Below are 13,028 nucleotides of genomic sequence, written 5' to 3' on the forward strand. Positions count from 1 at the left end.
TCTTTTAACAAATGTATTTAGCTTTTGCTTACTTTATTTTATTGGTTTAAAGCTTATGAACATTTTAATTGTTCTTCATACATATTAGAAACTAACTTTTAAAAGTTCTTTTAGGCTGGTAAAAATAATCATGCATATCTCTCTGTTCTTTACAGGTCCGAGGTTATGATTTCAAAGCTGATATTTGGAGTTTTGGAATTACAGCGATTGAATTGGCAACAGGGGCAGCTCCTTATCATAAGTATCCACCAATGAAGGTGAGGCACGTATTCAGAATACTACCCCAGCTTAAGTCCCAGTTCCATTTCAGAGCCTTTCTTCATTTGCCATTTTGATTTTTTAAAAATTGTGGTAAAATACACATAGCATAAAATTTACCATCTTAACCATTTTTAAGTGCATGGTCATATTAAATGTATCATAATGTTGTGTACCTAGTATTGGCATCTGTATTCAGTTTCTTTTCATCTTGTAAAACTAAAACTCCTTACCCATTAAACAATAACTTATGATTCTCCTTCTCAGCTCCTTTTCAATCACTGTTCTACTTTCTGTCTCTGATTTGGATTACTCTGAGTACCTCATATAAGTGGAATCATATGGTATTTGTTTTATATGACTGGCCTATTTCATTAGAATATTGTCTTCAAAGTTCTTTATTTTTTTTGAGTTGGAGTCTCACTCCGTCGCCCAGACTGAAATGCAGTGGCCGCTGCTGGCCACCGCAGCCTCGACCTGCTGGGCTCCGGTGATCCTTCCGCCTCAGCCTTACAAGTAGCCAGAATTACAGGCATGCACTACCACACCCGGCTGATTTTTTGATTTATTGTAGAGATGAGGTCTCGCTGCCCAGGCAGATTTCGAACCCGCAGGCTCAGGCAGTCCACTCACCTCAGCCTCCCAAAGGCACGGGATTACAGGCTGAGCCACTGAGCCCGGCTAAAGTTCTTTATTTATGTTGTAGCATATTACAGAATTTTCTTCCTCTTTAATGCTGAATAATATTCCATTGTCTCTGTGTGTCAGGAAGCCAACCATCTACAGCATATTATTTATGTGCAAGATACATAAACAGCTGATCTAGGTGTAAGCTTCGAGAAAATAAAATCTGCTTGTCTGTTGTAAGGGGTGCCTATATTGAAGAATATTGACAATAGTAAGTTAAACTTTATTTAGTCATCAGAAGTTTATACTATACTGAAAATTCTTGCAGGTTTTGATGCTGACACTGCAGAATGATCCTCCTTCTCTGGAAACTGGTGTTCAAGATAAAGAAATGCTGAAAAAATATGGAAAATCATTTAGAAAAATGATTTCATTGTGCCTTCAAAAAGACCCAGAAAAAAGGTAAAATATAAGATAAAGTTTACTTTTCACTCCATCTAATATGTAAACCTTTGTAGAATGTCCAAGTCACATAAGTATATGCCAGGAAAATATTGATGCATATATAAAGAACTAAATATAGAATTTTTAAAAAGTATATAGAGACCATTATACTAGATTGAAAATGAATAAGTTGATCTCTTACCTTCTACCTTTTTTGTAGTATACATTGTACTCTGAATAGTTCAGCCTTTTCCTGGTTAATTTCTTGTAATTATAAAATTGTACATTGTGAATTCTGTATTAATAAATACCAGGTTGGTGGGAGAGGTTTGTTTTCAGTTTACATTTAAAATTTATAAACAGGCAGATATCTTTTTTTATTCTTTGAGTCGGAGTCTCACCCTGCCACCTAGGCTACATGCAGTGGCACTCTCGTGGCCACCGCAGCTGCAACCTGCTGGGCTCAGGTGATCCTTCCACCTCAGCCTTCCTAGTGACTGGAACTATAGGTGGGCGCCACCACAAAATGGCTAATTTTTAAATTTATTGTAGAGACGAGGTTTTGTCAAGTTACCCAGGCTGGTCTAAAACCCCTGGGCTCAGGCAATCCTCTTACCTCCGCCTTCCCAAGTGCTGGGATTATAGGTGTGAGTCACTGTACCCAGCTAATATGTTACAATATTAATAACAAAAGAAATAAACATAGCAAATTTATATTTCAAAAAATCTTACCTATTTCCATGTTAGAAAGATTTTAGTGGACCAAAAATTCAAATAGCTTCTATGTAAATACTAGATTGATTGAACGGCTAGTGAGCAAATAAGTAAGAACATCTTGGCTGGGCGCAGTGAGAACTGGGTGACCACATGCAGAAGAATGAAACCGGACCCCTATCTATCACCATATACAAAAATCAACTCAAAATGGATTAAGACCTAAAGGTAAAATCTCAAACTGTAAGAATCCTAGAAGAAAACGTAGGAAACACCCTTATGCACATTGGAGTAGGCAACAAATTCTTGACCAGGTCCCTAAAAGTGACTGACAAGTGGGACCTCATCAAACTGTAAAGCTTTTGCACAGCAAAAGAAACCATCAAAAGAGTAAAGAGACAACCCACAGTATCGGGAAAAAATAATTTGCAAATTATGCATCTGACGAAGGCCTAACATCAAGGATCCACAAGGAACTCAAACAAAGTGAAAGGGAAAAAAACAAATAACCCCATTAAAAAGTGGGCAAAAGATATGAACAGACATTTCTCAAAAGATGACATAGAAGCAACTGCAGACACATGAAAAATGCTCAGCCTTACTAATCATCAGAGAAATGCATATCAAAACTACATTGAGATATCACCTAACTCTGGTAAAGATGACTATCATTAATAAGCAAAAAAACAGCAGATACTGGTGTGAGTGTGGAGAAGAGGAAACACTTCTACACTGTTGGTGGGAGTGCAAGCTAGTTTGACGTCTTTGGAAGACGGTGTGGCAATTCCTAAAAGAACTAAAAATTGTCCTTTCATACAATATAGCAGTCCCTCCTCTGGGAATATATCTGGAGAAACAAAAATGGTTCTACAAAAAAGACACCTGCACATGCATGTTTATTGCCACATTATCACAATAGCAAAAACATGGAAACAATCCTACTATCTGTCAAAAGTGGACTAGATAAAGAAAATGTGGTGCATATACACGATTACGCAGCCATGAGCTGGAGACCATCATATTTAGTGAACTATCACAGAAACCAAGAACTGAATACTGCTTGTTCGTTCTCATAAATGGGCCCTGAACAATAGTCACATTGTTGCAAGGGAGGGATCGGCAGTCACTGGGCACTGCTAGGGGATGGAGGGCAGGGGGTATGTCACAACACAAAGGGTACCTAGTCCACTACTAGAGGGAGTGAGAGCCAGTTAGAAGCCCCAGCTTCACCTGCTTGGAGCTTATGTAGTTAATCTTCTCTTGTAGCCCACATCTCTATAATAAAATAAAATTTAAAAATAAAAAAAGAACATCTGATGTGTGTATGTTTATGAACTAAGCAGACTCACAGGATGTTAGTGATCATTGAGTACAATCTTTTGTTTTTGAGATCACCTGATAACTACCTGGTCATAGAGGTAGGACCTGAATCCCTAAGTCCTGATTCCTGCTTTAGGGGTCTGTTCCTACTGAGTCTTATTTTTCTATTTCACATATACATATTCTACTCATCTTCTTAGCACTAAATTTTTTAATTTTTGTTTCCCTAAAGATCATGTCTCTAGTATATGTAGTGAGACTTCAGAATTTATTGTTGGAAATATTGGAAAGGTTAAGAAAAGGCAGCAAAGTTTATAACCTGTGTTTTTATGATTTTTTAAATGTTTCTGAGTAAAGGATTAAAAAAGTTAGGGAACTCTTACTTTTGTCAAGTTAGTTGACTAAAAGAGTACAATTCTTCAAATACCTAGAATGCCAGGTAAAATTTATCAAATTAAAAAATCCTTGGATGCCAGAAATAATGATGAAGCCATGAATTAAAGAAGAAATATTGTGAACTAATCCAGTGTCTGCTCAGCGGGACACTACTCATTCCAGTATCTACTGGTTTGGATTTCTAACTCCCATGTGGAGACTGTAACTGAGAATTTGGGCCTACCCAGTGGGAATTTTGAAGTGAGATCTTGTTTAAAGCTAAGACCTTCAGACATCTGCATCCTCAGTGAAAGGATAGTCAAGAATAAAAACTGTCCATCACCACCAAGAGACAGCAAAAGTCCCTCCTGAATAATCACGCCCTTCAACCTGGACATTCTGCAGGTTTAGAGTCTAAATTTATGCGACCAATATTATCCAGAAACCCACAGGATTAGAAAGTAAAAAATTATGACCATGCCAGTTTTATTTTTGACAGAAGCAATCACAGAATTGCACGAAAAGGACACTTCCAAACTCTGGGTCCCATAGGATTCCCAAGCATAATGCCCCTTGAAGATAAGATCACAATAAAACATTTTGAAACATGGTGAAATAATATATTATGAACTGGAGTTAACAGACACAAGCAGAAGGGTTAATGTTCCAAAATATTAAGATAATAGTAATCTGAAATGATACAAAATTCAGTATATTTAAAATAATTAAAATGCTATCAGAAGAAATCAAAACCATTAGAAGATACTATGACGATGGCAAAAGAACCAAATAGCACTGCTAGAAATGAAAAATATAGTAATTAAAATTTAAATACAAGTGATCTGATTTTTGCCACATGCCTACCATGGGATACTGAGGAAATCACAACTTCTCTAAGGTTCTGTATTCCTTGACCAAGCCCCTAATAGCAGTGGTTCTTAAACACTGCTATGCTCCAACTCAAAAAAAAAAACTGCTATGCATTAAAATATCTAGAAAGCATATAAAAATCCCAATGACAAGACATTAAAGCAGAATTTTTTGGGGAGAGGAGGGTAGTAGGAAACCCAGGCAGCAATAATTTTTAAAACTCCCAGGTAATGCCAATGTGCACTCAAACTTGAGAACCAGTGCTTCCTCCAAGAATTATTATAAAGATTTAGAAAATGAATAAATCTGAAAGTGCTATGCAAACTGAAATTAGACATCACCACTCTGATTTTTCCATTCAGTCAGGATTTCAATATGCTCAATGATTTGTTTGCTCAACATTGCTTCTTAACTTATTTCCTTCTTCTGGGTTCATTCCCTTCTTTCTAAAGTACAATTTACAAGAGTTCTTTACGTAATAAAATGTGATTGAAAAACTAAATTTCTGTATGAAAACATCTTAATTTCATTTTCACTCTTGAGTGACAATTTGAATAGATGGAAAACTCTGGATTATAGTCATAGTCATGTGCTGCTTAATGGTGTTTTGGTCGACAATGGACCACATATTTGATGGTGGTCGGAGGATAATTGTGCAGTAGTCTATACCATCTTGGTCTGTTTAAGTACACTCTATATTTGCACAATGATGAAATCACCCAATATGCATTTCTTAGAATGCTTCCCCATCGTTATTGATGGCATAACTATTTTCTCTTAGCATTTCACTAAATGCTGGCCTCAGCTGTTTTTGGGGAAGTGGTAGTCAGTCTAGCAGTTAATGCTCAGTAGGCAATTTGTTCCTTGAGGTTGCATGTTAGAGCTTGTCTTTCTGTCCAGTGGTCATTTCACAACGTGTACAACTTAGGGGGTGGGGGATATTGCTTGGAATTTTGGGAAGATGGTTCTTTAATCTGAGAGTATAGGTCTTTCGTCAGTTCTGGAAAATTCTTAGTCATTATTTCTTTAAATATTGTTTCTCCTACATTCTCCCTAGTCTCTCCTGTAAGTTCATATATATGTATATGTACATATGCGTGTGAAGGTGTATGCATGTGTGTACAAATGTGAATACACACACACATTGAGCCTTCTCATTCTATCTTCCAAATGTTAGTCTTTCTATTATATTTCCATCCTTGATCTCTCTGTGCTACATTCTGAGCAATTTCATCGATATGTATAGCATGGTGTGATTAAGAGCAGGCATTGGGTAGTACAGTTGCATGGGTTGGAATTCTAACTCCACTATTTACAAGTTGTGTGACTCCGGGCAAGGTTATTTAACTTGTGATCCAGTTTTTCCATTTGTAAAATAGAGAAAATAATAATGCTATCCTCATAGAATTACTGTGAGAAGTGAATAAGTTTTTACAACAATGCCTGGTACTCAATGAGTCGATAATTATCTTTTTTTTTTGTCTTATTGTCTGTTCTATTTAACCAGTACATTGAGGTGTTTTTTTTTTTTTTTTTTTTTTTAGTATGTCTTATGTTAACTTAGAAATGTTCTAAACAAAGTTGAATTTTGGTTTACAAAATGGAATAAATTTTCTATAGCTTCCAGGTTTTTTTTTCTTCTACTTTTTAGAAAATCTTTTAAAATAATTTTAGACTTACAGAAATAAATTAAAATATTTTTAGACTTGCAGAAGAGTTACAAAGCTAGTACAGAGTTCCTACATGCCCTTCACCAGCTTCCACTAATGTTAACATTTTACATAGCCAGGGTATAATGATCAAGAATTAACTAAAATATTAACACTGATACAATACTATTAATTAAACTACAGACTTTATTCAGATTTTCCAGTTTTCCTGTTGCAGGGTCTAATACAGGACACCCTGTTGCGTTTCGTCTTCATGTTTCCTTAGTCTCCTCCAACCTGTGACAATTTCTTAGTCTCTCCTTTCCTTGACACTTTTGAAGAGTACTGGTTTTGCATAGTACTCAGTCTGGATTTGTCTGATGTTTTCTCATTGTTGACTGAAGTTATGGATTTTGGGAAAGAATACCTCATAGTGATGTGCCCTTCTCTCTGCATCATGTAAGACAGTCCTTAATATCAATGTCTTATTAATGGTGATGTTAACCTTGGTCATGGAATGTTGCTGTTTTTCCTTTTTCATAATCTATTCATCAGAAGTGAGTCAAGTCTAGCCCACACTTATTGAAACAAGTGTTTAAAGTGTTGAATTTCTTTATTCTGAATAATAAATACTCTTTTAAAAACTTTAAAAAATTGATAGTGATGCCTTTACTCAGAAGAAAATAAGATATTATCTTGGTATTGTTAACAGTATATGAGTAATAAATTGAGTTTAAAAATTGAGTTTTGGTTAAATTTGAGAAATATACTGTGCTTTTAGAATTTTTTTTAAAAGGAAAATTGTGAAGTCTATTTTTAAGAATCTTTAACTACCTAAATTGAAAGTTGGCAGACAGCCTTGTGGCAAGAAGCAGAGGTCTTTATTTGGTTCATTTTCTCTTTAAGTAGAGATATATTTTTATGCCTTGCTAAAAATATTAGACAGCTATCGCCTAGCTTACTTCTTGAGAAATAATAATATTACATAGCAGAAGTATTGGAAGCCCCTAAGAACTATCTTGCATTCAGAAGAAACATATCACTAATGAATTTTTCAAAGACTCTACAATAATTATCAGAATGTTTAAATTGGAATTTTCTGTCCTGTTTAATGTCTTGTACCAAGTATATTTTACTTTTTGCTTTGCTTTTTACCAGGGTAAGGAGAGTGGAATATACTGAGTTTTTAGTTTGCTACTCAAAAAATGATTTTCTTGTATTTGAAGATTGGAACCCAATTACACTTGAATTAACTGTAAAAACTTTTGCTTTTCTGATTCTAGACCAACAGCTGCAGAACTATTAAGGCACAAATTTTTCCAGAAAGCAAAGGTAAGAAATTCTAGCTTTTGATTATACGTGTTCATATGTTCTCCTCAATTACCCAGATTATGTTCATTGTTCAGAAGTTGCATTTCTTAAGATGATTATGTTTGGAAGAATGATGGTAGATAAAATCTTTGCATATGTATACAGTCTTTAATACCTAAGATACTTGCTTTGGAATTTAGTAAATCCATTTTTTAATATAAATTAAATATTAGGTCAAACTTACCAGAGGAGCAATGATTGTTAAATTTTGCCATTGTAAATATGATATGTGAAAAATACTAGACTGGGCACGGTGGTTTACACCTGTAATCCCAGCACTTTGGGAGGCCATGTGAGAGGATTGCCTGAGCCTAAAGGTTCCCGATCAGCCTGGGCAACTTGGCTAGACCTCCTCTCTACAATAAATCAAAAAATTAGCCGGGCTTGGTGGCGTGTGCCTGTGGTTCCAGCTACTTGGAAGGCTGAGGTGGAAGGATCACCTGAACCCAGCAGGTTGAGGCTGCGGTGACTATGAGTGTGCCACTGCACTCCAACCTGGGCACAGAGTGAGACTCTGACTCAAAAAAATAAATAAATAAAAGTAAAAAAATACTAAACTCTCATTTCAAGGTTTACTACTGAATTAGTAAACATTTCCTTTCCTAAAGATAACTGATAGTGGGATGTTACTGTAGTTGAAATGTGGGACCATGATCTCAAAGGATGAACAATGCAGCAAGCTTTTCATAGATAATGCTTCATATAGTACTTGGAAACTCAATTTATAAAACCATGGTAGTAGTGTACTAAAGGAGCTTCAGTGTAAAAGAATGGAAGCTTTTTTTCACACTTCATTATAAAACAGTTACTGTATCACATTTTGGTTGTCTGAACATTTTTGTGTCAGTCTTTTTTTGTTTGTTTGGTAAAAGTTTTTTGTAAAAACAAAATATTTTCCTCTCCAGAATAAAGAATTTCTTCAAGAAAAGATATTGCAGAGAGCACCAACCATTTCTGAAAGAGCTAAAAAGGTAAATGGGAATTTAGCTCAGTTTTCATGGGAAATTGTTTAGAGTAGATTTACCTTATTTTTGCATTTTGAAGGTAATATGTTAAGTAATATTTTATTAATAGTTTGTTAATAATATATGGTTATTACTCACTTTCTTTCAAACCTTTCTAAAGCATTCTTTTGTATATTCATTCAGCAAATAACATTGGTCTACTGTAGGCCTAGGTATTATTCTTCTGTCTACTAGAATGAAAATGTATGCTAGACAGTAATTGGTGAGTTAATTCTAAACCGTGTTTAATAAACTGCTTCCAACTACCAGTGTGTGTTGTGATTTTACATAACATTTATAGCTTTGGATTTAAGTCGCAGTATTGTCTTCTAGTTCCAAATTTTCTACTGCTTTTGCTGTAAAAGAACCTTGTTATACATATGAGGGGGGACCAAAAAAACCAGGAGTTATTTTTTGGAGGGCAGGCCCCTGGTAGTACAGGCTTCTCCCACTATGTAAGTGTTCTAGTAACCCATTGATGTCAGTGTACCAGCTAGAGTTAATTTTAAGAGGCTGCATTTGGCTTTGGTGAATTTTTTTTGGAGATTCTTTCACCCCATCTGCCCATATCATGATGGGTGATTTAGGAGCACAACTGTCCACACTGCACTGTGTATTCAGCAGTTTTTGACCCAAAACAGCATGACCCATATGCCTACCCTCCCTATTCACCTGATCTCACCCCAAGCAACTTCTTTCTGTTTCTCCTGATGAAAAAATGTCCTCAAATGGAAGCATTTAGCCAGTATGAGGAAGTGAAAAGAAAAACTGCATAAGCACTAAAAGGCATCAAAATTGATGAGTTCAAAAACCGTTTTGAGCAGTAGAAAAAGCATTTTGATAGGTGTATTGCATCAAATGGAGAGTACTTTCAAGATGACTGGAATTTAAACATGTAAATAAATATACAATTTTTAATAAACAACAAATTATTTTAATTATTAATAATTATTATTTTTAATAAATAACAAATTCTGGCTTTTGGGGGGTTCCCCCTTGTATGTAATTACTAAGTTTGGCATAATGTGAATATAAGGCATGCTTTAAGATCCCAGTTTGGGCAAAATAGCATATAAATTTTTCCTTCATTATTATACTTTTATGAACCTCTGGAACAGTAGGTAGAAGAAAATCCTTCCTTTTCCCCACCCTTACTTCTCTGCTCCAAGCAGACTTATTCATTGTGAAGGAAATGAAGCAGTCTGGGTTTCTTCTGATGATAGATTGGAAGAAGGTAAAGATCTTAAACCTTTTATGATATAATGGTAGGCCCATCCAGGAACTTAGCATACTTATGTCTAGTAGTGGTTAATCTAGGAATTCTGATATTATTCAGAAAGCTTTACTTAATAAAGAACCAGAAAAGTAGGCCCGTTGTGGTGGCTCACACATGTAATCCCAGCACTTTAGGAGGCTGAGGCAGGAGGATGCTTGTATCTGGGAGTTTGAGACCAGCCTGGGAAACATAGTGAGACCTTGTCTCTATCCCTCCCAAAAAAATTAGCTGGTTATGGTGGTGTGCACCTGTAATCCCAGTTGCTCAGGAGACTGAGGTGGAAGGATTACCTGAGCCCAGGAGTTCGACTCTGCGTTGAGCCATGATTGTGCCACTGCACTTCAGCCTGGGCGACAAAGTAAGATTCTGACTAAACAAACCAAAACGAAACAAAGAACCAGAAAAGTATATTCAGTACCTTGAAATGATATTCTTACTAAGCACTGGTAGCACAATTAACTTGTCTCTATTTTAGAGAGATATCTTATATCTTTATTAGTAGTTATAATCCATTGTTACATATCAGAATCACCTGGGGACTTAAATTTTAAAAAAAGAAACATAAACAGTATCATCCTGAACCAGTTAAAATCATATCTCTGGGAGTGGGACCTGGAATATTACTTTCTTGTTAGTCACTAGGGTAAACACTTACTTGGCTCATTCCTTCACTTCATTTTAGGTCTTTATTCAGGTGGCCCTTTCTCAGAATAATTTTCTCTGACTACTAAAATAGTACCCTTCTGTGACCTTCTGTCTCTTTACTCTACTTGTCACCATGTGACAGTTTACAGGGTTCCTATACCATTAGAACAAAAGCTTAATGAGAACAGGGACTTTATAGTTATCTTTTCAGTATGCCTAGAACAGTTTCTGACATACAGATATTTTAAAAATAATGTGAATATATAATGGGAATATATATTAATGAGAACAGGGACTTTAGTTCATAGTTATCTTTTCAGTATGCCTAGAACAGTTTCTGACATACAGATATTTTAAAAATAATGTGAATATATATTAAAATTTTTATGCTTATATTTATTGTTTACAGTAAATCCCAACTAAGAGACATGTTGATTTAGTATCTGCCATCAGTTTAGGAAGAGTGAGACTCACAAAGTTAGCACAGTGAATATCTGCCATTTATTTTCACTCTCCTGCCAAAAATTATCTGCTAAAAGAACTGTTAAGAGAATAAAAAGGCATAAATCCCAAATGGACAAAAAATGGGAGAAATTAAAGCCATAACCAAATTTTCAAAATTATGATACTAATTAATGGTAACTTGGCAAATCAGAGGCATGTAAGGTGGCATTAAAGAAAGCATGGAGCCAGGCATGGTGGCTCATGCCTATAATCCCAGCACTTTGGGAGGCGAAGGTGAGAGGATTGCCTGAGCCCAGAGGTTCGAGATCAGCCTGAGCAACTAGGTAAGACCATGTCTCTACAATAAATCAAGAAAAATTAGCTGGGTGTGTGGTAGCACACGCCTTTAAGTTCCAGCTACTTGGAAGGCTGAGGTGGAAGGATTGCCTGAGCCCAGCAGGTTGAGGCTGCAATGGCTATGAGCGTGCCACTGCACTCCAACCTGGACTGCAGTGAGATTTCAACTCCAAAAAAAAAGAGAAAAAAAAGCTTGGAAGCTACCTTATACAGCAAATCCCAATAGGTAGGAGAATGAGTGATGCCTGGTGCTAGATAGATACCTAGAGAAATGAGAGCGAAAGTAGGGCTAAAAACAGGAGGATTAATTGAAGTCTTAAGATAGAGATCAACTCTGGTTCCTCTTCCTACTCCATGCCGCACTCCAAGAGGTGCCTAGAGGTTTATTCTGCAGAAAGGTAAACGAAATGATCTTTGAACTGAAGGCCCAGTTGAAGTAATTTACTGAAACAGTGTGTTTAAGTGAATGCTTATATACTGAATGCTAAGAACTCCTGGTCATGCTTTATTCATCTCCTGGAACACAGACATTAAAGCTTATTAATCCCTAGGCAAGACATTGGCCAAGAGGAAAAACTTAAAGGTACTGACACTGGGAGTTCCCCTGTGAAATGCCCACCGAGATCACTCTACAGTAAAGCAAACTCCACTCACTTAAGAGCTCAGTACTTCCAGTGTTTTAGTTCCTTGCTCGTAAATTAAGCAGAAATATAGTATCACAGAATATCCAAGGAAAACCTCTTAATGCGAAAGATAGAAGACAAACACAGGAAAAAAAGAAACATAAAATGAACTGTATAAGGAAGACAGTTTAAATAAAATCATGACTTTTTAGAGTTTGTATTCATAAAAGATAAACATGGCACTATTTTAAAAAGAAGCATTGTGCTAAGACAATTCAGTGGGTAAACACAATTCAGTACTGGAACAACTGAATGTCCCCATGCAAAATAATAAAGTTAGGTCTTTTCCTCTCATCTTACAAAAAAATTAACAGAAAATAAATTGTACGCCTAAATGTAAGAGCTAAGCTATAAAACTCTTAGAAGAAAATATTGGGGTAAATCTTTAGGAACTTGAGTTAGGCAAAGCTTCCTTAGATATGATACCAAAAATATAAACAATAAAGGGAAAATAGATAAAATTAAAAATTTTGTGCTTCTGTAACATCAATACGGGTGCCCATACTTTACCTGTATGAGAACCATTTATGTACCTAACCCTGAATTGTGTCCCACATTTTAAAAATAAAAATAAATTTTTAAAAAAATGTGCTTTAACAGACACAAACAAGAAACTGAGATAGCTTACAGAATGAGAATATTTGTGAATTATATATCTGATACAGGTCTTAGAATAGATTAAGAACTCTTACAACTCAATAATAAAAAGACAGATAACTTTAAGTTTAAAAAAAGTCAAAGGATCTGAATAGAAATCGCTCCAAACAAGATACACAAATGACCAATAAACACATGAAAAGATGCTCAATATTATTAGCCATCAGAGAAATGCAAATCAAAATAATAATGAAATGTGACTGCACATCCCATAAGGATGGCTATAATAAAAAAGACACACAATAACTGTTGGTAAAGATGTGGAGAAATAAGAACCCTTCCGAACTGGTGACAGGAATGTAAAATGGTACGGCCACTTTGACAAACAGTCTGA

At 35.6% G+C, this 13,028-nt stretch overlaps 1 protein-coding gene across 3 annotated transcripts in view; it reads left to right on the forward strand.

Annotated features, from left to right (window-relative positions):
- Positions 1-13,028, forward strand: part of OXSR1 (oxidative stress responsive 1) — a 72,208-nt gene that overhangs the window by 41,111 nt on the left and 18,069 nt on the right. For all 3 annotated transcript variants that reach the window (XM_021717713.1, XM_021717714.1, XM_021717712.1), the window contains exons 6-9: positions 156-257; positions 1,214-1,347; positions 7,541-7,589; positions 8,534-8,599. In XM_021717713.1, the coding sequence (XP_021573388.1) occupies positions 156-257; positions 1,214-1,347; positions 7,541-7,589; positions 8,534-8,599 (351 nt within the window). The remainder of the gene's footprint in view (positions 1-155; positions 258-1,213; positions 1,348-7,540; positions 7,590-8,533; positions 8,600-13,028) is intronic.

The sequence above is a fragment of the Carlito syrichta genome, unplaced genomic scaffold, assembly GCF_000164805.1.
Source record: "Carlito syrichta isolate Samal-C Ts95f unplaced genomic scaffold, Tarsius_syrichta-2.0.1 Scaffold310396, whole genome shotgun sequence".
Lineage (NCBI taxonomy): Eukaryota > Metazoa > Chordata > Mammalia > Primates > Tarsiidae > Carlito > Carlito syrichta.